At 41.6% G+C, this 27,202-nt stretch overlaps 1 protein-coding gene across 2 annotated transcripts; it reads left to right on the forward strand.

The window, feature by feature from the left end:
* Window positions 1–1,430: 1,430 nt before the first annotated feature.
* Window positions 1,431–26,763, forward strand: tent4a (terminal nucleotidyltransferase 4A). 2 transcript variants are annotated; one of them, XM_085261823.1, is made up of 13 exons: window positions 1,431–2,484; window positions 6,521–6,644; window positions 9,610–9,656; window positions 9,794–9,914; window positions 12,672–12,779; window positions 18,131–18,259; window positions 18,465–18,678; window positions 19,899–20,025; window positions 20,115–20,218; window positions 20,356–20,537; window positions 20,810–20,968; window positions 21,207–21,380; window positions 23,389–26,763. In XM_085261823.1, exons 1-13 carry the CDS (start codon window positions 1,667–1,669, stop codon window positions 23,533–23,535), a joined length of 2,454 nt encoding a protein of 817 aa, XP_085117949.1. In that variant the 5' UTR covers window positions 1,431–1,666; the 3' UTR covers window positions 23,536–26,763. The 2 variants fall into 2 exon arrangements, with proteins under 2 accessions (XP_085117949.1, XP_085117950.1); XM_085261824.1 differs by having other exon boundaries at window positions 21,207–21,260.
* Window positions 26,764–27,202: the final 439 nt, after the last annotated feature.

Raw genomic sequence — 27,202 nt, forward strand, 5'->3', positions numbered from 1 at the left:
TGTAATCCCATAAAAGCTGACAATGAGGCAAACCAGCCTTGAAACGACACGCACGCTGAGACATAGTCGGTGTCGGCGCTCGGCTCGAGCTGAGTCCGTGACATGAGAGATGAGAGGAATAACCTATTCAGTGTGCTTTGTCAGTGCCCGTGTTTCATGCAGTGTAAAATGGAAAAGATAGGAAGAAGAGATTGGCTTTCTGCAGGCGTACAGTGGGAGTAAGCATCTGTGTGTGTGCCCGAGTGTGTTTTATGGCGGGCTGCATATCCTAGCCGACACATAGTTTGCTCTAGGGGGGAGTTTCTTTGGCTATGTCACATGCTGCACGTGAGTAGCAGAGGTTGGGGGCAGGCATTATGCAAGATACTCTTTAAAAAGAAATACATACACATCCCAGAAGGTGCTGGTTATCCTGCCTGCCACTCCTTCACCGTAGTGTTTAATGGCTTGGGAAATTGCTGTTACCGGTGGGGCCTGGGCAGTACTGAGATACTGGGATGATGAACACCACCTGCTGTGCTTCACTTCAAAATGAACATTTGGAATCCAGGTCCGCAGTGTGCATCTGAAATAATAAACGGGGGAAAAGGAGGCCCTTTTAAGCTTAGACGGGGGGGGGGACCATGTTACTGTGTTGTTGTACTTAGATCGTATGAAAAGCCTCTATGTCCTTATATACAGTCTGTGTTTGCACTGCAGTGTAGGCTTACTGCTGTGTGTATGTGAGCAGCATTTCAAGGGCCAGAGTTTGTGGCCTCGAGCAAGTGTTTGGGATGCCGACAGTCTCATGGCCTGATCTCCTTTTGAAGTAAATTATACTTTCCTTAAAAGTTACATGGTTCCAGTTTTTGTCTTTCAGAGGAAGCTGCGGATCCATAGCTAGATCACCCACGGAAAAGGTCAGGTATTCTGCAGGGCCAAATCTGTTAATGTCCCCGAACTCTAGTCTAATGAGTATATAACATATAAATTGGGGAAATCTATATATCTGATTTCTCTTTAATCCGTGAATATTTCAAGACATGCATTCGTGTCCAGGACGTTAATAGTCAATCATTTGTGCAACAATAAGCTTCTGTCCGGCCTCGTGTTGATGGGGATCCCCTCTGAACCCACCCATCCATTCCTCCACCCACTGGTGAAAGCGGGGAAGTTGAAACTGAGCGCACAAGGATCTGCGGACTGCCAGGCCCTGCTTTATTTAAAAAATAAAAAAAAAATAGAAAGACCCCAGGTCATTTTATTCATTATCGACGTTTACCGTGTACCTCATTTGTTGTCCAGTGAATTATTTATCAAATAAAAATTCTAATATTTATCCCCTCAAATCATCAGTCTCCCGGCTGAGGAGCGATAAAGGAGTGGGCGGATGGGGGGGGCGCAGTAATCATTTAAGAAATCCCTGGTAGGACGCATGCGTGTGGATTTTGAAGAGCATACGCCATATTGAATTCCCGTAGGAATCGGCTAGCAAATTTTCGAGCTAGCGGTGTAAAAGGGGGCCACTTTATCAATGGTCCTAATTCGGTTTAATGTTCAAACGTGTCTGTTCTCGTAACCCCGGACAGCGTAGCGACCTTTGAAAGGTCCGAGAAGCGGCGCAGGTTCATCACGGGCTCGGAAGTGTTAGGGACTTGTCGGGGGGGTTACCAGAGAAAGAAGTTGAATGGATCCGAGGGTAGCTTGGATTCAGCCCGAACAGAAAGGACCTGCGAACGCCTTATGGATGCACGTCTGGGAGACCTCTCAGGGAGTACGGACTCTCTCCGCTCAGCAGCAGCTCCACAATCAAAACCACAACCAGTGTGTGAATTACGCGGTTTTAAAAAATGTGGCGACCGCCGTGGCTTCGAGCAAGAGCATCTGCAGCAGCAACGGTAACGTTACAGGAAGCCTGAGCAACGGCAGCAGCCATCGTAGCATCACGAACGGCGCTGCACACAGTAGTAGCGGTAACGGCAATGCGATTCCTCCGCTAGGGAGAGCACTGTCCAACAGGAACGTACACAACTCTTTAACCCCGTCGAACATCAGCGAGCCAGGTGAGGGGAAAACTGCGTCCCATAAAACGGGATCTGCCTCGTCGTCTTCGCAGGAATCCGGGACGGACAGTCCCCCCTCCAGCTGCTCACTCGAGAGGACTATGGATAGAAATGTTACGGGGAGTATTAATAATAACGTCGGGGGTGCCAACCTGCTCTTCAACTTGAGAGACAGCATGGACAATAATGTCAACCTTTACCATCACCGTCACCCGCAGGAGCACCAGGCTTTCAAGTTACAGCAGATTTGCGTGAACCAGCATCAGGTTCACCCCTCTGTACCTATTAATCAACCACACAGTCACCACCCGGGCCGAAGGAAAAGTGACAACAAGGCGAGCACTTATGGGATGAATTATTCGATTTCTAACTGCACTAATGGCAATTATGCGAGCACTTGCACGCCCTGGAAGACGAGGGAGTACAGCCCAGGGGTACTCGGGTGAGTGACTTAACCGCATCGCTGATTTGTGGTGAAATAAGCTGTAATAAGTTGACAAACGTCTCCTGCCGCTGTCGTCTGTTTGGCAATATAAACAGTATAGTTATATATTATACTCTTGTTTTGCAATGCAGTTGGATTATGGCGGTACACTGAGTACTGGAGAGTAAGCTGGACATTTTTCTTCTTGCCGTTGGCTGATTAGCTAACCGTTACAGCTGCGTAAAGGCAGCCGCAGACGGCCAGAAAAAGACCGGAAGTGCCGTGATTTGGTATTCAGAAGGTTAAACTGGGCCGTTACCGAACACGATAATTCCAACAAGCTGTCGAGCCCAACTATTAAGTAAAGCAATAAAATGTATTCTGAAGTGTTGAATAATGTGTTGGCGTGAAGCGAGTTTGAGTAGATTTTCTTAATGGTTTATTTATTTAGAAGGTGCCGACCGGATACGCTGCTTTTAAATGTAGTCCGTTAGTTAGCCTAAACGAGGAGCCTAAAGCTAATTTACCCAACGGTTTCCTATGCAGGCTGGACTTAACGGGAAAAACTGTTTAAAACAGAATTACAACCTTTTTATTCCTCCAGTGAAATGTAATTACACAGAACTAGAAATTAAATATGATAATCTATTTACAACATCTTTTTTTGTTGACGAGGTTGAAACCAGCTTAATTTGAACGATATGGACAACTGCACTTAACCTGTTAGCAATCTGCTGTGGTGAATCCGAAAAGTAATCTGGCAATCTGACAGTGAGCGTGGGAGGTGAAACCTGCGAGATTAATTCTCAATATTGACTGTTTTAAACATAATTCGATATAATTTGTGGGGGAAAGGACTAGTTATGTGCAAGGTACGTGCTTTAGTTCAGAATTAATTACCTTTGTGCCCAAGTTAATTTGGGTGCACTCCCTATTTGCAGAGATCTGCCAATATGACATAACATACAGGGTGGATCCCAGAGTACTGAAGTATGATTAAAATCAGTTTCCAGGAACTCGCTTTAGCCACAGATTAGCTATATTTTCTTAGTATTGAGTTCACCTAAAATTAATGTCTATAAATGGTAAATAAGGGTTGTTTAAATTTGCAATATCTGCATTGTTGGTGTAATAAAAACACTAACTGAATAGCTTTTGATTTTCAAGTATAACTGAGCACTAACCGAAGCCCTCCTGAAACAAATGAGCGAAGAATTTCTGAATGTGTTGCAGGAATTTGTGATATTTGTAATGGCTGCTTGCACCCATCTGGGACTCTTCTGTAACAACGAAACAGTGTTTGTCACGAAAGCAGTTCCACATGCGTGATGCAGAGTTTCCCAATTGCAGTGAAATCTAAGTGAGCTGAGAAATTTGAAGTTGTTAATGAATGTTTTCTTCTGAAACCACAGTGAATTTCATCTTGTAATTCGTGGTTCTACAAGTTTTCTGACACAAGTTTCAGCTTGTGTGCCGACTAGTGTTGCTTTGGTTTGCCTTCAGGGGTGCCCTTTAAAGTTCTGCACAGAGAGGGAGTTTCACTACAAACTGGAACAGTGTGAACATAAAAATACTTGTATGTTGTGGTGGAGTAAAGTTGTAAGCTTTGAGTGTTTACTGTAAGATTGCTTGTCAGGGATGGCTCTGGTAATAGCTATTATTCTAACTGTGGGCTGTGTGGAGTGTAATCGTTGGACGGTTAGCATGGATACATGCTGGACTGACTGGTTTGCTGACAGAGTTTTCACCAAGGAGTGGGCCCATGGGGCTGAGTGCATTTTCTTCAGGGCTCTGGTAATTGATTGTGACAGTCCCCCCCTGTTCTGTATTTCACACTGGCATCGTGGCATGCATTCCTAGGAAAAAAAAAAAAGAATGGGTCAAACAGACTTCCTCTGTTCGAAGGCATTTAACTGGTCAGAAATCTGTACATTATGTGTGCCCTGCTGTCAAACACAAATCCATATCAACAACGGGCCTGGGAGACTCCCAGGCCTACTCTGGCCCTCCAGTGTTTTGCTTAAACCTTGGTCAATTTCCACTCAAAACCTCAGGTGTGTGTTGTGCCGTTGTCTTTCCGTAAGCCAAATGTATTCAGTGAAGATGAGTATTCTGCAAAGCATAGCTCCTCTGCACGTTGACCACTTTAGTTCAGGCTTATTTTTGGCCTGGTGGTTACAATATGGGGCAGGGCTACAGTTAGCCGACTCTATGATGGTTAAATTGGTACTGATCTAAGAGACTTCTCATAAAGGCATAGAAAAACTTATGTTTTGTCTTTTTAACAAAAACCAAATATATCAAATTATTTCAGTTTGACTGTTACTGAATCAGGCAGGTTTAGTAACGTGGTTTTACAAAGTTGCAATTTCAAAATATATTTATATCAATAAAATCAGATCAATAAAATAACAAAGTAACATCTACGCAGCTTTTTTTTTTTTTTTTTTTTTAGTTTTTTTATTTAAAAGAAGGAATCTTAAAATTTTTGCGACACAGCCAATTACAGGTGGTCAGATCAGTCTAAATGACCCAACCCCAACACTGGTATTGGATTGATACTAGCGGAATAGGATTGATCGTTTGTTTGTATTCTCCGAGTTCAGTATGTAGCCCACTGAACTATGTTAACGTTTTACTTTTGGGGGAAATGTAAGAAACCCCCTCAAAAATCTCAAACATCCACTATGAAAAATTAAAATGTTCAGTTTACAAATTATTGATAATTAATCTCATAAGTCATGACACAGTGTTCTCCACTGCATAAGCCGTTTGATGCACTAAACGTATCAGTGTCTGCAATATGGCTGCATTTCCTCGGTATTGGATCATAACAAAATTTGCAGTATCGCACAGCACCACAGCTGATGCATATGGGCCAGCGACACTGGTTAATGGCATTTTATTTTCCAGTATGTTGATATCAGTCAACAGGGTCACTGCTAGCTAATGGATTCCTAATTTAAAGTGGGCCCATGCTAGTCTAATGTGCCGTCAGCGATTTCAAATAAAATTTGCCTAGATGTCCAAAGAACATAATATGCAACTGTTAAATGTAACTCTTACTCCACTGGAATATTACCCATTTTAATCACTTTAACAATATAATATAAAACTTACTGTCTGAAAATACTTGGAGACCTAAAATTCTTTTCTCATTGTCTCACATATGTAATGCTTCAATGATAGAAACGTTAAACAAAGTTTGAGGTCAGTTTATGTACCTCTGTGACCTGAAAGCTTGGCCTCAGATGGTTTTAAACACACTATTTTTTTTTTCTACTCCTGGCTCTCTATGATGTCAGTGAGAGCAGATATCCCCAATATGGTCATCTCCCAGCCCTCCCACCTGCTGTTCAAACCTTCTGTTCACCCTTCAGACAGAGCATGAACTGGGGACCAGTGTAAGATGATTAAGGATTATATTGATGTGTGAATTGTGAAAAGCTAATCTGGAGTCTGAGAATAAGAATACAAAGCTGGAACTGAGTATAAGTCCCCTTACATGGCAGCTTATTTGGGATAATGCGCTTTCTCAAATGACACTGTGGTGCAGAGAAGAAGCATTACTCGTGATCTGGTTTTACCGGGATGTTACAGAGTGATGCTTTTTTGGGGGGTGGGGGCTGTCATCAATCACTTGTAGAGTTGAGGTTCATTAGCAACAGCTGATACAATCCGCCACCTGCCGCATTTGTCATATTAAACACTGAACATGACGATCAGTACCTGCTAAAATGAGAAGCCACTTCCTGAAGGTTTTGAACCCTGTGACACTCTTGCAAGTCGAAGTTCATTTTCATTAGGGAAGCTTTCATTAGTGCTGTAACACTACCAGGCTGAGGTGCATATTCATTACACCTTGAGATCTGCTTGTGGCATCGATTATGCTGTTGCAGTGTTTCTCAGTTTGCAGTGTCCATGTAATCATGAGCTTTGTTAGTACATGTATACATCGGCAGTAGCAGTGTGAACCTTTCCAGAGCAGTGACCACGTAGTTGGATTATTTTTAGTTCATTCTTGTACTTAACCCTTATTTGTCCTTTTGTCCAGACTCCACGAAGAGGTGATGGATTTCTACAAATACATATCTCCTCGGCCGGAGGAGGCAGCTATGAGGAAGGAGGTGGTGAACCGGATAGAGGTGGTCATCAAGGAGCTGTGGCCTACTGTTGATGTATGTTACGCATGCACACGCACACATGTTTGTTTGGATCAGCATAAATCAGAGACTTCACTGATATCCTGTCAGTGTTCCTAAATCATAGCTGAAACTATCAAATGTTTCAATACAGTACAGTGTCTCTCCCCCCCCCCCCCTTTTTTTTTTTTTTTTTTTTTTAAATAATTATTATTTTATTTTTTCTTTCTCTGTCTGGGAAAAAGACGCTACCTTTGATCTTTTTGGGCCGCAGCTGGCAGTCTTTGAAACTAACCTGGATCCACAGCAGGTGGAGCACCAACTGTTTGTTTTTTAACTGTGCACATCTATGCATACCAGCCTTGCTCTCACTACACCCTCCTTTAACAGCTGTACATTTTAATTCAATGATTTTATTATTTAAAGGAACATGCTTAAATTTTGAAAATTCGGCTAGTGCTTTTTAAAAACTATTTATTTTTGACTGAATAATTTCATTAGGCTACAACCCTTAAAAATGAGCTTAAATTAGGCACAAACATTTCAAAAACTATAAAGACAAAATGTATTAATATGACATTTGAAATATCACTGGACAAGAGATGACATCAGTTATTGCGATCAGGAAGTGTGATTGGGCGTGAGAGATTAGTCAGCTCGGATGTTTTTTGGCCAGGTTTAGTGACTTAATTACCTGGCAGCGTCACAGGACCGTAGGTGTGCACGTCCAAGTTTCAGTCTGGCACATGTCACCCCTCCTCCTGTTAAACCGCAAGCTAACAAACAGACTCCTAGTTTTAATTTTCTAAATAACAGACAGACGTGAGATTGGCATCGATCTCTTACTCACACTTTTGACCAAACTGTTCCTCTTTAACAAAAGTACTATGTGTCAGACCCAACAAAAACTGACCTCATACTACCACTGTTTTGTAGTTTCCTTAGAAGGAATGAGAACATAATTAACTAACTGGAAAGCAGTTATGAGACACTCTTTAAAACAGAAAAATTAGTGTCTGTACTAGAGATGGACCGATCCGATATTACGTATCGGTATCGGTCCGATACTGACCTAAAATACTGGATCGGATATCGGAGAAAAATAAAAAATGTAATCCGATCCATTAAATATCACGAAAGCACCTCACAAAACTTGCAACACGCCGTAACTCACCTCAGAACGTTAGCAGTCGGAGCAGTATGCATCACGTGATAGAGCAGCTGTGGCATGCCGGACCTGTCGGTGGTCTGGATAGCATTTGGAGCTTCGCTAGCAACCTGGCATTTCATCTCCGACAAAGTTATCCCCGAGAGAAGTAAAGCAAGTGTGTAAGTCCATCTCTGAATGTTTGTAAAGCATTCCCACGTTAAGCTTAACAAGCGACTGCCTCTCGCTCTCCGGCTGCTACTTCAATCGTGAAACTGATCAGCTGATCGGCTTTTCTGTCGCGACTCCGTTTGTTTTTGGCCCACTTTGCACCAGAAAGAGGAAACCAGCGGCTGAACAACAGCAGAACGTTTAAGCTTGATAAGCTGTTGTTACAATTTATTTAATATTTCTTTCTACACCAGGATCTTTTTCTAGCAGCTGACGGCTGTAACTGTGCAGGGGCGGATCTAGCAAAGTTTAGCCAGGGGGGCCGATAGGGCATGAACAGGGAAAAGGGGGCACAAAGACAGACTTTTCTTTCTTATTCTCATTTAAAATGTCGAGCTTTTAATAAATAATTATCTGACACCCAAAGTTTTAATTTGATGTAAAATGAATAGAAGTCAATTACTGTACATAGTGACTATTAAGTCTAATATATATACCCTAGTAAGCTATAGTACTTTTTCCTTTGGGAAGGTACCATCTGTGCAGTCTGCAATTTTGTTGAAGAAAGATGTTGAATCTATTTAATATTTCTTGAAAAATAATTGATTTCTGTGCATTTTTTTCACACTGCATCAAATTAAGGTTGATTACGTCGATTAAGCATCATGAGGTGGCGCGTGAGGGGTGGTTCTCTATTTTTTATTTATTTATGTTGTTGCTGGGAGTTGGAACCCTATTAGTTAGGTTGCTTAATATTTACGCTAAGTACTCTTTAAAATACCAGAATAGGGAGGATGGTGTAGGTTTAAGTTTATTAGATTGATCAGTATTGCTGAACTATGAAATATTTTTTTTGTATACAGGTATAACAGAATAGCTTTAGTGTAGTTGTTGTTTTAAACTTGAGTATGAACTTGCAGACTTGCAAAATGCAGCAAGATATTTTAAAAAACAGTTTTGTTGATTAAAAAACACTATATCGGATTCATATCGGTATCGGCAGATATCCAAATTTATGATATCGGTATCGGTATCGGACATAAAAAAGTGGTATCGTGCCATCTCTAGTCTGTACTCGCACTTGAGAGGTGTAGAAATGGTGATGGAGGATCTTGCAGCTGGTTGAGAAGAGTACAGCGAGGCGCGGTTGATGCACCGCCTCTCTCGTTGCTTAATCATGTAAAACACGCGCAGCAGTGATTTGTTGGCTGCCAGTCTTCACCACTTCTGCTGTGAGCCACATTGTCAGGTAAATGGATCAAGCCTCAGATTGTCCCAGCCTCCCTTTTCATTTCCATGTATTTACCCTGGCCTGTCGTGGTGCTTTTGCCTTGACGGAAAAGGAAATGACTCCGCTTCCTTTGGAGAGCATTCACTTGCAGCCCTCAAGCACAGCATTTTTGTTCTTTGCTATTGTGTACTTAATTTGGCAGCGTACTTAACTTGGCAGTGTTTACAGTCTCTGAAGTAGGGAGCCGGAAATGCCTAAGTCCTGGTCGTTTGCAAACATTTGAACTGGATATATACAGCACCACCGCAAATGAGCTAGAAGTGTAGTTGTTGCAAGTTGCCAAGCCCTTTATGGTTAAAATGTGATGTGAAGAGCTGTAACACGTCAGCTTGTATGCCATGAATGACAGTGATTTCGGTCATTTTCACACTTCTGTAACCATGTTTTACCAGGTCCAAATATATGGCAGCTTCAGCACAGGGCTGTACCTTCCAACAAGGTAAGAGCAGGATTTAAATTTATTCAGTTTTTAAATAGCCAACTTAATTTTGTTTCTGATTTGTTTTGCTGCGAGGTCATTTAAATTTTAGGACTAATGTTTGTTTAAATTAGTTCATGTATGTTTTTTGCCCTTAGTGATATTGACCTGATGGTGACTGGGAAGTGGGAGCGCCCGCCACTGCAAGAGCTTGAACAAGCTCTTCGCAAGCATGAAGTTGCCGACCCTAACTCCATTAAAGTGCTGGACAAGGCTACAGTAAGTAGAGACAAGCAGGTCGTGCTTCTCCACTCTGTGCCTGTGTGCACCTATAGCATGTCATTGCATTTGGGCCATCACACTGGAGCACAGCTGATTTATTGGTGGGACAATACTATCAGCCAATATTGGCTATTTTCTGCGTTCATAGCGGCCAGCAACTGATCCTTTATTGCAGCTGGTTGAGAAGACTTTAACGAGTTATTGGCTGGTATTTCTTAAAAAAAACAAAACAAAGAAAAACTAACACTTGACGGTGAAAAATGCTTTCTAATATATTAGTCCAAACTATCCCATAGGTTTAGTTGGATACCTGTTAGCTAGTCGAGTCGCACTGATTTATTGTTGGACCATAGATTGGCGACTTGCAAATCTAACTGTATTGTAGGGCTGCTCAATTAATCGAATTTTAATCACGATTACGATCTGGGCTTTCAACGATCATTAAAAATGACTGAGCCGATTATTAGCCCCTCCCTCATTTATCCGCGACACCTTAAAGGCCGGTCCGTGAAAATATTGTCGGGCATAAACCGGTCCGTGGCGCAAAAAAGGTTGGAGACCGCTGATTAAGAGGACCCGAGGGAAGCTCGGAAAGCTAAGCAGAAGTTATTTGGAGAGTGACTGCTGTTGGTTGAAAAGAGAGGTAAAAAAAAAAAACTTCAGTGGTGTTGCACACTATTTTATACTATTTTTTTAAAGTCATTGTTAACCCTTTAAAGCCGGTCAGAGCAGCACGCTCCGTTTTGCGTAACTATTTTTAAATCCCTGTAGAACCTGAACCGTGTAAGCTAGCGCAATAATTTGTTTTACATATGAAACCGGAGGAGTTGTACTTACATCTTATGCCATCAGCTTGTCCTCGGTCACGGTTTCGTTCCACATATAGCTTTGCAAAAATTGCATAAAAAGCGCTTGCATGAACAAAAACATAATATTCCAGAAACATGCTTTGCCGTTCCTATCAGCTGTTCGTAACACTTCCCACAGTAAAATGATGCACCTGCTGTTTTCTTTGCAAATTTGCATCATAGGATTGTTTTTTGTTTTTCCTGCAGTATATAAAAATTGCTGTATCTCCAAAATAAAACTATGAAGACACTCAAAATAAATTTCCTGTGGTGGGAAACTATTTTTTGCAACTTTATTGTATTTAAAGTTTTGAGGGATAAACCTCTTAAATTCCTCGAAGTAGAAATTATGTAAACAAAACAAAAGCGATTTTCAATTTTTTTTTTGTAGTTTATTGCACTTTTTTGCAATTTATGTAATTACTATGCACTTAATGCATACATATTATTAAAATATGGGCTATAACAGTTGTATTGATGTATAGCAACTTGAAATGCTCCCACAAATGGCATGTAAACAACATACAGCATGTAAAAAAAATAATATAAGCTCTGGTGGACTTGGTTCTATAGTAGGTCTTAAAGGGTTAAATAAATATCGTCAAATAATCGTGATCTCAATTTCAGTGAAAATAATCGTGATTATCATTTTTGCCATAATCGAGCAGCCCTACTGTATTGCCATTCACAGTGGCTGCTAAATGAAAAGCATGGTTTGTTGACACGATATCTGCAATTTCCTGGTTAGCAACAGAGTCCGGAGTAGCATAAAAGAGTATTTGAAGAAAATGGAAAACATAAATGAAACTCATAATAAACTTGATGGAAATCTGTTTTGTGGGCCTCAAAAAAAATCAGTTGTCAAATACGTCACATTGTTAAATCACCTGCTGTATCAGCTGGGCTCTACATGACATCTGTATCTTTATAGCTCAGTATTTTCTACAAAAGAAACTTGTGAAATGTTTCTACAGAAACAGACGGATTAATAAAGACAATTCAGAAAATTAACATAAATGTCAAAATTAAAAACTGCTTATTTCTCAGTAAGGAACTACATGATAAATTTCCACCCTGTGTATAAAATAGTAATTGATTGCTTTGGCCTAATGATAAAATGATAGTTCTTCACACTAACTAATAAATGCTTGTAGCTCCAGTAAAGAGAAATCAAGAGGAGAGCTGGAAGAAATCCAGGCAAACAAAATTTGCCACCAAAAAGCTCTTGTGCACTTCCAGTGCCCAGAAGTATAAAGCTTTGACTTATTCCCTTTAATGTCCACTTTAACCTGTGAGACACCATCAGTGTCGTCCATCTGTTTGCCTCACAGGTGACACATTTCCTGAGTTGTGGTGGACTTTCTGTCAATTTCTTTATTGATTAATAGTCTGCTGTTTTTTGGAAACCACTATGATGCGAATGCTGAAGTGCGTACTTTGTCTGCTCTTGTTCACCCAAAATGAAAACTTGCCGTCATCTGTTCAGCCGAGGTCAGTCATACTTTACTTATCGACTCATTTCGGTTCCACAGCAACTTCCCTTCATTGTGTCAAAGCCATCACTCTGCAGCTCGGGCTAATGTGTGCACCTACTTCGGAGGTGTTTATAGCTCCTATCCTGCAGGGATACATTTGAAAACAGCAACTCAGTGGCCCGCACAGTCGTCGTGTGGGCTGTGCACACAACCAGGCAAGCGACCACAGGCTTCAGTGCCTTCTTGACTGACATGATAATAAGTAGTTAATGGCTGAGTTTTCATTTTTGGATTAGCTTTTATTTCTAAAAGCTTGTCATTTGGGACAGTTGTTCCTTTTTTTCCTCTTTGTGTTCCAGGACACAGTGAGCATGTTTTTACAGAAAGACATGACTGTAGTGTTTGTTGAGCCATTTCACTTCATCTTTCAGGTGCCAATCATCAAGCTGACCGACCAGAGGACTGACGTCAAGGTGGACATCAGTTTTAACGTAGAGACTGGAGTCAAGGCTGCAAGCTTCATTAAAGGCTACATGAAGGTGAGAGGTGCCTTCAGCGCTGGAGATTTTACATGGTTGGCGATACAGACGGGGTATTACTTCATATATGTTTGTGTGTCAGAAAGATTACACACAAAACTAAGCCGTTTTTCATCAAATTTGACGGAGAGCTGGACAAAGCATGAAGTTAGAACCCATGCCATTTTGGCTTAAACCAGATCACTGTCCCTAAAACTGCAAATTAGATCAACGGCTTTGGTTGAAGATGCATTTGTGATTTGCGGACAGAGCTGGGATTCTGAAGCAAAAACACATGAAAGTCACTGGAAACTGTTTGACCTTTCTTTGATGATCACCCCTCCATCTTAAAGCACTCTCACAGGGCTTCGCTGGCTGCTGGCTGTGGATGTTTCTCCTATTTTTGCAGTAGCACAAATAACTACCCCACTCACACACTTCACCAGTCTGCTGCCTGGTTGTGGGCGCTGGCTTTATGGAGCTAGGAGTGGCCATGTTTGGTGTAGTGATGGACTGACAAGTTGTTAGCTAAATGAATTAGCTCACAGCAAGGCATATTATTTGCTGTTTTTAACATGGGGACTTGCATTGCTGCTGCTTACTTATGAGCAATGTGTTAAATCGTACCAGGCACAGAGGGGGAGACTTAGTTATTTCCTATAATTTGTTGTCTAAAGTCAAACTTCATGGCTATGTGTAGTTCTGGTACTGCTTTCTTTGTTGACTTAGACCAGAAGGCAACAGTGCACAGTAGAAGGAATACACTCAGATGGAGGAAGAGAGCAGGAAAAGGTCATGTTTTCATATTTGAATTTAAAAAAAAACACTGGAGTCACATAATTGCTGTCTTGCAGTGAGGTGGAAATTGGAAATTCCCTCTTTGAATATAGCTTACCCAGCAGTTTAAACCATTACTCTTTACTTCACTCCAATCTTGTACCGGCTCATCTCATGTCCAAAGTGAAGCTGGAACAGAACCAGCAACATCGCTCCGTCAAGCCCCCATTTAACTCCGTCAGAGTCTGTGTCCTGCTGAAGCTCTTGTTGCTAAATCTGCACAGCAGAGGTGAGTTTCGCACAGAAATTCCTGCTCGAGTTTGATCCATGCCCACTTTAGTCACAGTTTTAGGAACTAATGCGGGAAAGGAATTCCAGGTGCCGCTGCTGCCGCGAGCTGTCAGATTTTGTTGGGGCTTTTGTTTGCTGCCGTGGTTGCATGTTGGAACGGCGATCGCTGGGAATGCACGTCACAGCGAGAAAGCCTGCTGTTGACAACCACAAACTACACCAACCCAGAGAGCTGATGTTGTGAACATGTGGGTGTGACAGACTCGGTGCAGTCTTGTCATTGAAAGGTCACCTCAGAGTTGATTTTCACATGGTGGCCAGTAGGGGTGCAACGATACTCGTATCGATATTGAACCGTTCGATACAGTGCTTTCGGTTCGGTACGCACATGTATCGAACAATACAAAATTTTTAATTTATTTGATCAACTTTCCTTCTGACGATGCTGTCTGTGTTGAGCGCTCAGTGGATCTGCGCTCGACAGTGCAGCCTAGGTGGAGTAGTCGAACGCAGATTCACTGAGCGCAGGGCAAGCTAGCGAGACAGAAGTTAAGCTCTCCTTGCAACATGGCAAATTGAACCTCCCCCGCCCTCATTCAGATCTGGCGTTTGGAACTATTTTGGTTTTCATGTGACGTATGACCCTGAAGGTAAGCGCGTCATGGACTAAAGTAAAACAGTATGTTGGATGTGCCACGCAATGCTTAATTACATGGGTGGGAACTAGTGTGTTAGCACAGTTAGCTCGTTAACGTGTTGGCGGTCTAGCCCCATGCACGGGGCTATCAGGGGTAGCTCGTTAACGGAGATTTGCCGTGTTGTGGCGTTAAGGTCATTTTAACGAGATTAACCTGAAAGCACTAGTGGGAACACAACGAATATGACTGCACATTTACACCGACATCATCCTAGTGCAAAGACAAGTGGAAGCAGACAAAAACAACAAGCACGCATTCTTCAAACTTTACCCGAGTCATTTAGACAGCCGTTAGCACATGATTCTCCTTATGGGGACCTGATATGTTTAATATGCTGCTGAGAATATAGCCCAGAAGAAGCGTATAGTATAGCTTTTATTTTGGAAAGAGCCATTTCTCTGTAATAAACTCTTTTCCACAGATGAGTGATTTCTCAATCAGATACAGGGCTTGCAAAATCTCTAGCCCGACGTCCCGGGGCTAGCGATTTTTTTTTCTGTCGCGCTACCAAAATCTATCTCTGCCCTGCCCGTCGGGCTATCGTAGGAAGGAAAAATATATGTCAATGTTTTTGCATTCTTTCGGAAATGTAGCTGGGTAATTATGTCATTGGCATCGGTGAGCCACTGTCAATATGTGACATATTGAAATCGCGTTTGAATTTGCGCTTGTTTTTTGCTTTCACTTTGCAATCGCGCGAACTGTGTATAGAGAGCGACAGCACTGATTGGTGAGTGACGATAATTTGCGCACCAATTCCTCTGACGTCGTCTTATCAATCGTTAGCTTACTATGCAAACATGACAAGTGAAATCTCCCGCAGCTTAAACATGTGAGACGTTGATCGCGCAGAGAATCGCTGAGCGTTATGTGAGTGTGCGTGTAAAAGCAGCAGGATTTATATTTTAGTTCTGCTGAGCCAAATAAGACAGGTCAGGGTGAAGAAGTGACAGCCAAAGAAAAGCTTACCACAAAACGGAGAAGTTATGACAAATCAGACTATAAGGCAAAAAGAAAGTGCAGCTTTATGGTTTCATGGACAAAAGAATTTCTGTGGCTGCAATATGACGAGCTAAATAACCAGGGCTGCACATAAGTGGTCCGCAGGTGCGCATTCGCTGTCAAAATAAAAAACGCGCACAAGATAAGAAGTTGCAACGCGTGTTTGCGTACATAAGATTTTCAGGAGGAGGACAGACATTTGTTTAGAACTCTTAAAGATGTCGAAGAAGCTCCTTTAAGCAATTACTGTGATGTTCCTCCACCTCCAAAGAAATGTCAGGAGGAGTCCGAACCACAAAAGCGTATTCTCGGAAAAGTAGTTGCAGGAGGTGAGCTGGCTTCAAACAAATGATGAACGCACAGAGATGTGGTGCAGAATGTGCCGTGAAAATTTAATAAATGACAAATTAAAAAGGCATGAACGTTGTTTTTTTTTTTTTTGTTTTTTTTTTTGTATCGAAAAAATATCGAACCGAACCGTGAATTTTGTGTATCGTTGCACCCCTAGTGGCCAGGTGCCTCAGTGCATCCCGCAGTCTTGTTCTTACTCCTTAAAAGGATATTTGAAAAGTTGACAGCGCTCTGCTGCTCCACTGGCACAGATACACACATTCTGCCAGGAGCTTGTGCTGCCTTTTCAATTGGAAAATCAAAAAACAGGTCCCTCTGGATTATCACACGCAGCTCATATTGATAGCTTTTTAGAAAGTTTGGCCCAGTTGGCAGCTTGACAGTTGGAAGTCGGGGTTGTAACAATTCGTACATTGAACGACTGAAAGTTTCTGTATTTAGCTTCGTTGACTTGCTAATAAAACATTACTTTCAGTAGTAATTAGGGCTGCACGATTTTGCATAAAATGAGAATCACGATTTTTTTTTTTTTGGCTTAGAATTGAGATCACGATTTTCTCACGATTCTCTTTTCCAGTATAAATATTTATTGCACTTATTAACTGCACATCAACTTCGTAACAGTTGAGACTGAACATAAAAACAATAAATCAAGGTTCTTTATTTGTCACATGCATAGTTATACAAGTATAACACACAGTGAAATGTAGCCTGACACGCTCCTCGACATGTGCAAAAATTGGGGGGGTGTAGAGGAAGAACAATATATACATACATACATACACACACACACACACTGGGTGAATGTGCAGTAGTAGCAGCAAGCAGGTGAATTCTGTACATTAATATGAATAGACATCTGACTATTTTACAGGATAGACAATATAAACATATTTAAAGTTAAAGGAATTGAAATGTACATTGTGCCTTGGTTTAGAGTGTCTGGAAGAGTCCTGTCTCAGTCAATTATAGATGATGTGAGAGGGCGGGTGTGTGTGTTTAGGGCACGGATGGCTTGGGGATAGAAGCTCCTCTTGAGTCTCTCTGTCCTTGCCCGGAAGATGCGGAACCTTCTACCAGATTGCAGAAGTTGGAACAGTTTGTTGCCAGGATGGGACGGGTCCTTCAGTATCTGCGCTGCTCTAGTCCGGCATCTCCTGGTGTAGGTGTCCTGAAGCGGGGGGAGAGCAATCCTGCAGCAGCGTTCTGCTGTACGGATCACTCTCTGGAGAGCTTTTTGGTCCTTCACACAGCTGTTCCCGAACCACGATGTCATGTTCTGTGTGAGGATGCTCTCCACAGCGCCTGTATAGAAAATCCTGAGGATCTTTGGAGAGACCCTGAACTTCCTCAGTTGTCGTAGGTGATACAGGCGCTGCCTAGCCTACATCAAAATACATCAAATAAACATAAAAACAAAAAATGCGGTACAGTCGTCGTCTTTTTTTCTTTTTCTTTTTTTTTCTTTTAAATCATTGTCATTTGGAAATGAGATCGCACATAAGTATGAATCGAGATTGCGATTTTTTTTTTTTTTTTTTTTTTTTTTTTTCTAACGATTAATCATGCAGCCCTAGTAGTAATCGTCTCTGTGTGCCTGCAGTGACTGTATAAGGATATCTGCTATTCTCAAATCAAATCACTTGGATCACTCAAATCATACAAAGCCAAGAACAAAAACGGGAAATAAAAAATTGACCATCCAAATTTTTAACAATATTTATGATGAATATAAGGAAAAGCATTATATAAGACACTTCTTATTTAAAGTTGACTTATTGATTTGTTGGATTCATTTGGGCTTGTGTTCTAAGTGTTTTTTTTTTTTTTGTTTTTTTTTTTGGGTGGTTTCTGAATCGAGTTAGTTTACAAGATTAAACTGCGTCACGTTCAAAGTTGTTCACCGTCGCTTTGGATCAAAGCACCAGCCTGTCCCTGAGTCATGAATTAGGCTGTTCTTTAGACAAAGATTCACACCCTTAATGAGATAATGATTGACGTGCTAGTCAGCCGCATCATTTCATCTCTTTACTTATAATGTAGTCTAGTCTCGTTTCTGACTCACAGTTCTACATATATCTCATTAGAAACCCTCTTTCTCCTGAGTGATTTATGTAGCTGGAGCCCAAGTCAATTTGTTTTTATCTGCGTTTACTCTTAAGATTCTGTGCTGCGCTCTGGTGTTTTCTTACTTAATCTATAGTTTGAATCAGGCATTTTCATTCCACATCTGTCCCTGCATTTTGCTTTCAGAAGTATCCAGTGCTGCCTTACCTGATCTTCGTGCTGAAGCAGTTTCTGCTGCAGAGGGATCTAAACGAAGTCTTCACCGGGGGCATCAGCTCCTACAGTCTCATCCTCATGGTCATCAGTTTCCTACAGGTACAGGGATGTCATGTCACAACAGTTGAAGCGGCTTATGTTGTAGTAGTGCTGCTTGATAATATCGTGTGCGTATGTATGTATTTATAGTGGCATAAGCAGAAGTAGTTTATTAGCTGTTGTAGGACAACATAAAATCGAATCTTTATTAGTGAAGCAGTTGTCTCAAATACACCCTAATCCAGTCTCTTTCCTTTCTCTTCAGCTCCATCCTCGTATCGATCCCACCAACCCCAGTGAGAACCTGGGAGTGTTACTCATCGAGTTCTTTGAGTTGTATGGCCGTAATTTCAACTACTTGAAAACAGGGATTCGCATTAAAAATGGAGGCGCATACATAGCCAAAGAGGAGATTATGAAGGGCATGACAAATGGATACAGGCCATCCATGCTCTACATAGAGGACCCTCTACTTCCAGGTGTGTGTGAAATACCATCTGTCTCTAAACAAATAAGACTTTAAGCTACATTTTCAGGTTGGCATTTATGATCCAAAGAGAGGTCATCAGTGTGTCATACTATGTTTGATTTTAATTTTTAGTATCATTTGGTCTTCGTCTTAAGACTGGCACAGCAGCTAAATGTTTAAACCAATTACCGGTACTGTAAAGGTTTAAACCTGGATTGATTTGTTTAAAACAATAAAATGATTTTTAAAGATGCTGTATATATGTAAAACGGACATAAAATACAAACATTTGGAAAACTTTTTGAATACTTTAAGATATTTTTGCTATTGAAAGCTACACTTAGCCAGTTGGCTTTAATTTAGCTATGCTATGTTACTCTGGTAGTAGTTTGCAGTGTTAGATGATAAAGTAGCTTGAAAATAAAATGTTAATTCACTATCCTGATCAGCCCAGGGAGTGTATTAACTGGCCTTATGTTACTAAGCTGGATAGCTCACAGTGTTGGAGCTTAGCTTATATCTGTGTTAGAAGGCATGCTAGCATTAGCCAGAACAGAGCTAGCTTATAGTCTAATTATATTCTCCAAATGAAATGAAAGTCAGTCAAGAAAATACCCTGCTGATGTTATCCCAAGTTTGTCCTTGTCTTGAATCATCTACGCATTTGGCCAGAAGGGGCTTTTTTTTTTTTTTTTTCTGGTTAGCATTGGCTAACAGTATACTACTCGCTAATTTAGACAATTTGCTAAATACCCACTAAAGCAGCTAGCTAGTGTGGACTCTTTGGGGAGAGTGCCATCTATTTTCGGTTTTGTCTTGTGTTGAGAGCTGATATTTGCTGGCTTTAGTGATTAGTGTTCTCCTTTGGCTAACGTTAGCTTATTGGGGTGCAGGGAAGCTGAAGAAAAGCGTTGAGGCATTTAGTGTAGGGCCCAAATATCCCATTTCGCATTTCACTCACTGACGGTTTATTTTTTTAAAGCTTGTATTATACAAAATGCTGCATAGTGCACTTTAATCACATGTATTTTTATATAGCTCACTCCAATACTCTGTCCATTGTGTGTTGAATAATACATTTTAAGATCAGTCATGCTTTGCACATTTTGCAATTAAGTAACAAGTAGTCTAACAGCCACTAACAATTTTAGAAAATGTAAAACTTGGTTAAAACCGGTTAAATTGGTCTTTTTTAAAATTTTCCTCTCTTGTTTCCCCTCCACCTTGTAGGTAATGACGTGGGAAGGGGTTCCTACGGTGCCATGCAAGTCAAGGAGGTGTTTAATTATGCTTTCATTGTCCTGAGTCATGCTGTCTCCCCGCTTGCACAGTCATATCCCAACAAAGACTGTGAAAGGTTAGAATCCAAGCTATTTAAAAGTAATACTGACACCTTAGATAAGAGAAGAGCTTTTTTATTTAAATGTTTCTATCTTGTCCCTGCAGCACATTGGGGAGGATAATCAGGTTGACCAAGGAAGTGATCGACTACAGGGAATGGATCGTTAAGAAGTGGGGGGGCAGAGATTTGGTGCGACCGGACAACAGAGGTACAAATCATTGGGTTTCAAAACAAAATAGATGCAGTTTTCCCACTGATGCTATTAAATTGTCTCATTAAGCATCAGCTTTTTTTTTTTTTTTAAAAGCATGATATATATTCTTACCACTAATCCTATTTCTTTAGTGTCGCCTCCCAAAAAGCCTGTGTCGGAGCAAGAGAACTGTGTGCTGGGAGGTGGTGTTGGGTCAGATGAGCAGCAAAGGGATTCGGTGTCACCCCACAGCGCGGACTCTCCCATGTCCATCTCCAGCCCCCAGCAGCACTCGTCCGCCTCATCAGTGTCCTCACTGTCTGGGTCTGATAACGTAAGAAACCCCATGCAGGACGAGTAACAATGCACACGCTGCTTGTATTTCTGATGTAGTTCTTGAAAAATACCAAACAGTTTCTTCTGATTATGCACTTGACATCCAGCATAAAAGGATAATGTTGCCACACACATGACATAACTACATGCCTCTTATCCTTCTCATGGTAGTACAGCTTAATTTACTGTCATTTTATTCTAGTATTCAGATGGAAATCTGTTGGTTTTTTTTTTGTTTTTTAAACAATGTCCTCTGCTTTGATCCATCAGGACTCTGATTCAGCGTTGCCATGTCCCCTCCCTCCACCAACCCTGCCAGCTTACCCGCCTTTCCCACCACTTGGCCTAGCTTTAACTCCAGGCCTCAACATGAGCACCGGCAAACCTGGCATGGGGGGACACCATCTGCTCATGCCTCCAGGTTCCCAGGTAGGCACGCAGCCGTGGCGACAAGCAGCAGTGATTGCCTGAATTAGCCTGAATTTTACATGTAAAATGGGATTATATGGTGGTTAAAATTTGGACTACAAATGAAGCATATTAAATCAGTAGGGTAGAGAACAAGACATAAAATGTGCAGGTTTTTGCAGATTTTTATTGCAGTATTCGATTTAAAAAAAACTAAACTACTAGATTTCCAATTTAAATTCTGCCTCTCTTTCCCCAGGCTCGCGTCTCACTGCCCGGTGGTCTAGCAATGCACTCCATGCCTGGCAGACAGGTGTGTATAGACACCGGGCTCCCCCCCTTCTTCCACATGCACCCCCCAGCCCATGCTCATGCCCCTGCCCCTTCCAGCCCCCAGCCTCCGCCCAGTCCCCACTCCAGCCACACACATAAGGTAGGCGCTGGATGCCACAACCACACTCAAATGTACTACTGAGACAACCTTGTCTCCCACACAGGGTTTCCACTCTGTCATTTCATTTCTTGTCTCTCTTCAGCATCTTCATCCTATGTCACGTTTGTTATTTCTCATTTTATGCTGTCATTATTCTGTACAGGTTACATAAAAAATTCAATTGCTATTTGCGTTCCAATAACTAATGACATTGCTGCAGCTGTGATAGTGCTTAAAAACTGGTGATTTTCTTGTGCCTGCCTTTATGCTAAACCAAGCTAGCTTTCACCCATATGCACCGCATTGGTCGCTGCTGTTTATTGTAATGATTGGTCAATGTGGCCGCTGCATTACCCAGAGGGAGCCACGCCTCCTAATGCATGCACCATGAAGAGGTTTGGTTTTGATACAAATGCCAGACATCTATTTATGGAAATTAGTTTTCCATACCACATGCATAATATATCTAAAAGGGAATATGACAAAATCTGCAGCTGGCTTTTCATATGTTTTGGTGACGTTTAAAAAGTGGTGAGTGCTTTAAAAAACCGACTGCGAAATGTAAAAACTGAAGAGTTTACTTCAGCATTGAAATGACTCGTCTGTCCAATCCTGTGAGTCTTTATCGTTTGGAAACGTTCAATCAAAGAAGAGCACAAATAATACTGTGCGCTTTTTTTGTTTGTTTGTTTGTTTTGTTTTTTATTTTGTTTTGGGGTTTTTTCCCCCATATTTGTCACACTTAAATGTTTCAGATAACTGGAGTATTAAAGGGGAAAAACCCATCCAAACCTACCTAACATTATGTGGAAAAATGAATTTAGTTTCACTAGCCACACTCAGGTCTGATTACTGCACGACCTGATGAATCAAGATATCACTTAAAACATATCCTGTGTAACAAAGTGAAGTAGGCTAAACGATCTTAACAGGCAACATATCATCATGCCGTGAACTAAAGAAACTCAAAGGATGAAACGTGGAGTCGTTGCCGTCTATTATTTTGGGAAAGGTCACAAAGACATTTCCAAAGCTCTGTGAATCCAGCCAATTAACTGTCGACAAATGAAGAGAACTTGAAACACTGATGAACTTTTCCAGAATTGGCTGGTGTGCCAAAAAATAGTCTAAGAGCCTCAAAAACTCATCTAGGAGGTCTCAAAAGAACCCAGAACAACAAATACAGAACTGCTGGCCTTACTTGCCTCAGTAAGAGTTCCTTAGGAAAAACAAACGCTGCCAACTAAAAAAACAAAACAAAAACGTTTGTCCCACATTTTTGAAAATATTCTGTGGACTGACGAGACAAAAGTTTAACTTTTTGTAAAGTTTGAGCCCATCAAACATCAGCTGTGGAACTAACACAGAATGTTATAGAAAAGATCATCATTGCAACAATCAAAACATGATGGTGCTAATGGTGTGATGGTCTGCAGCTGCTTTACAGCTTCAGGACCTGGATGACTTGTTTTAACTGAGCACCATGAACTCTAGAAAATCCAGAAAAATGTCCAACCATCAGTTTGTCTTCTGAAGCTTAAACACACTGGGGTTATAACCAGTTTTTTTTTTTTTTTTTTTTTAATGGTTTTGGAGTGGACTAGTCTAAGTCCAGACTTCAGTCTGATTGAGATGCTTTAGCGTGTCCTTAAACAGGCCAGTCATGGTGGAAAACCCTCCAATATGTCTGAATTTAATCCTGGAAAGAAGAGTGGGCCAAATATTATGTTTCTGTCTAATATAAAAATTTATTTGATCTGAATCATGTGCATGTGACAAATATGCAAAACAAAAGAAACCAAGAAGGGGGCAAAGACTTCTTCACAGCAGTGGCAGCTTGTATATCGGTTCCTGCCTTCTAGCTCCAGCGTGCATTTATTTCTGTGTTGTGGTTTTGCTCATGTTTAAACACAGAGCAACCACAAAGACAAGTCCGCACACAAATCTGTTGGGATCACAGCCTTGATCCTTTTCCCTCAGTCTTCTTCTCGTCTCCATCTCTCTTCAGAACGGAGCCAAGTTCAACGGGAAGGGCTTCCACAATCCGCCACTGGTCAACAACGCTGTTATGGCTAACCGTGGATACGCGCAGCATCACCGCAACACTTGGCGACGCAGGAAGAGGGACAGCCTGCCGGTTAGCCTGAGCAGATAGAAACCTCTCCTCGCCGTTTCCTCCGTCTCCTCTCCGACTGCATGCCGTGGCTCTTCGTTCGTCTTGAAGGAGGATGGACAGGCAGACAAGAGGACCAGAGACCAGCAGTTTTTACTCCGAGGGCTCCTCAACATGGAACAGCAGCCCTCAGCTCTGCATCTTCCTCCTCTCTGTACCTTCCCTCCCCTTTTTCTTTTCTTTTTTTTGCATGACTTTAATTCCATTTTTTTTCAGTATTGTGTCTTCCTTCTCTGCGTTCAGGTCGGTTTACTTTTTTGGAACTTGGCATTGACAGTATTGCTAAGCTCACTTGACCTCATCTCGACCCTTGCAGCCAAGCTGCCCACGGTTTCCTTTTTACAGTTAATACACTTAAAAACAAACGTTTTTTTCTCCATTTTGTGCAATAATGTTATTTTTCTTTTTGAAACTAAAGTAAGAGCTTATTTAATTTCGTGTGTGTGTATATGTAAAGGCATTTTTATACTGTTATTTTATTTTTGTAGAGTTTTAAATTTTGTTTACGAAACCTTTCCCCAGGCAGCATCTCTAAAGTGTGCGTGTGTGTGCGCATCTCTCCATCAGGTTGAGATGGACCCAGGTTGAAATGACCCCTCCCCCCTCTTCTTCTCTCCTCTTTAAATGTGGTCTGCTCAAGGGAAGCCGTATCAGAAAAGCATCATCTTGGCATTTCTGATCATTTCTCTTCACATGTTTTCTGAAAATGGGCGAGGTGGGCAACAAAAGGGGGAAAAAAATTCCCTATGGAAGTTTTGTTCCTCGCTCCAGTTTTTCTAAGGCATGCTGAGGGGAAGTTGAGGGAATGAAACTCTGCCCTGGGATATCCTTGAAGCACAGGGAGAGGCTCAAGTTTTGTGGCCACCTGAGGATTGTGTGACTGCGCGTATCTGTTTGCGTCTCTTACGGGAATGTGTCGTTGTCTCATTTTGTCGTTTGGGGAGAGAAGGCTGGCAAAAGAAGGCTGGCCTGATAGCTTTGTCTTGGCCATATCTCTCTCCGCCCGGAGGATTTTCAGCCTGTTTTGTTTAGGCTTTGTGTTCATTTTTTCTTTTAAAGTTGTTGTTGTTGTTGTTGTTAATATTTTTTGTAGGAGCATTGGGGGCCACGAAGGCAACAGCTTATCTGACTTGAATTAGAAGATCAAGAATGGCGGGCAGAAAGTCACTGAGCTGTGTCAGAGGGGGCGTGGCTGTGGAAAATCTGATCCCAGGGCTGAGGTCAGCTCTCGCCCGCAGCTGTAAATTAGCGCAGACCAACACTTTAGATGCTCAGCGATAAGGTTTCTCTCCTTTTTTTGTGGTCCTGGACAAAGGAGGAGGGAGCGAGGGTGGGGGCGTGGGGGGTTTCTTCCTGAACCAAGGACCCTGAGTGAAGGGAATTATATTTTGATTCCATTAAGGAATCTTGTGTGTATTCGATTGCCAGGTACTTCCGCTAATTGTTTGCAATGCCTTTCTTTGTGTTTACTCGGGGTGTGTATGTGTGTGTACCACGTTTTCCTGCGAGCACACCGCGCCACACAAATACACACGCTGTCGAAGGCTGTGACTCGCCCAGAAACACTACACATGCCGGTGTTATTACTATGCAAGTGGATTCTTCTAATTATTGTGTCAATTCTTGTATTTTATTTTTGGGGTTATTTTTTTCCCATTGACAAAAAAAGCAAAAAAAAATGTATCCCAAAAAAAAAAAAAAAAAAAAAAAACACTCACTGCTTGTTGGACTAGAGTGATGTTACTGACTGTCAGACTTCTCAAGCCAACACATGTAAACTCTAGCCCCCATCCCCTGACCCCCACCCGTGCCACAACTCCCTTGTGTTTGTATGAAGGCCATGATGTGTTTAAGACCCAGTATTTCTGCATCTTGTCAGTCAAATGTAAGGAACAAGGGGGATGTTAATGTCAGTGGTCGGGTCTGAGTCTGTGTAGTGTGTGACATAGTGAAACGTGTGTGAGAAAGACTCGTGACTCGCCACCACAGTTGAATTTTTCTTTTTCTTTGGTAATCGTACGCCCGACCGTTCACGAACGAGCGCCACCCACAGAGCGACTTGCTCTCTGCGGGTGCTCTTCGCAAAGGGCCAAAGTGTCCGTCAACAATTCCTGACTTTTTCTTACTTGCACGCATTCACTGCTGTTGCACTGTTTTGTTTTGGGGTTTTTTTTGTTTTGTCTTTTGTTGTTGAACCATGGCAGCTCGGATCTGTCGGTCAGAACTGCACAGCAGGTTTGCTGTTTTGGCCGATAGGTCACAGGGCAGAGCTGATTACGAGCTAATCATAACCTCCAGCTTACAAATTCCTTTCATACTTAATAAATTTGACCAGAAAAATCAAAATCATTGACCAATGGAAAGGGTGAGAAGTTCTTGATGTTTTCTGGCGTATACACTCTCACCCTATTATTCCCTATTACATTTTTTTATTTTTATAGATAATTTTCCGTCTGTAGGGTAATAATCAGAATTGAACATTCAGCACTGACTTTCATGCAGTTGTAGGCCAATAGTAATTTGATAACAAGAGGAATGAAGTTACCCTTTCAAACTGAGATTCTTACAGCCGCGTTTTGCTTCTAGAGCTCAGAACCAGCAATGATTTGAGACAAAAAAAATTAAATTGGGGATCGAAAGCTGTTGGCTCTGTTAGAGTTGCCTGCAATCTTAACAGCAAAGACTGACATGCAGTATCCAAGGAAGTCTATGGAATAAAGAATTGTGCATCTCAGCGGTCCGGTGTAGCCAACTCACCCCGTCTACTTTCCTTTGTTTTGACCCTCTGGTGAGGAAAAAGGAACAATTAGGTCAAAGCTTCAGTTGCGCTCTTCCACATTGTCCTGACTTCTCCCGATGGTTTTAAAAGTGAGGCGGAAAAGGAAGCGAGGAGAGTTGGATACTTGACTTGGACCGCTGAGATTTTGCCATACACATGTACATGTAGATGCAATGTAATATTAACACCCCCCCTCTTCATTGCAATACAATGAGGGATTTTAAACTGGTGGCTGCTGTTCAGAGAAAGATGGCAGCCCCTCAGTGTCCTGGCTGATTCATGTGAGCAGTGACCCTCGAAATGGACATCAGTGGCCAGAGGGAACCACTGCCCAGCTTTTCTTTTTTTCTTTTTCTTTTTGTTCTTTTTGACATTTTTATGTAAATATTTTTTTTCTATTTTATTTTTTAATAAACATTTTAAAACTGCCAGTCTGTGTGTGGGTTTGTCTATTTGATTTAAGTGTGAGTGACGGAGTCACACAAGCCTAGGAACCGGTTTGCAACCACCAGTTGCTAAGAAAACATGAATATTCCTCGATTTCTGCGAGTTTTCGAGTGGTTGCTGGGAGAAATTGGTTGAAAAGGTCACGCCTGGATTGAGTGGAAGATGTCTGCAAACACTAAATAATTGCAAAGTGGTAGTGAACCTGAAAAGTGCTACGTACACAGTCTATAGTGACCATTTGCCTTCCAAGTAAAAGTTGCCCCTTTTGAAACTGGTTTCTGCTGTAAGGCATAATTTGATTTTGAAGTCAAAATAAGTTTCCTGTTTTGCACTTTAAGTTTCTCTCCCTCTTTGTTAGTGAGTATATGCAGACAGGTCATCAAGCGCCTCAATTTGCTATTGACCAAAGCAGTCACAAGGTTT

The sequence above is a fragment of the Mchenga conophoros genome, linkage group LG22 (genome assembly GCF_057382185.1).
Source record: "Mchenga conophoros isolate Kocher_MC1m ecotype Shallow Benthic linkage group LG22, M_conophoros_male_GT1.1, whole genome shotgun sequence".
In the NCBI taxonomy this organism is placed as follows: Eukaryota; Metazoa; Chordata; class Actinopteri; order Cichliformes; family Cichlidae; genus Mchenga; species Mchenga conophoros.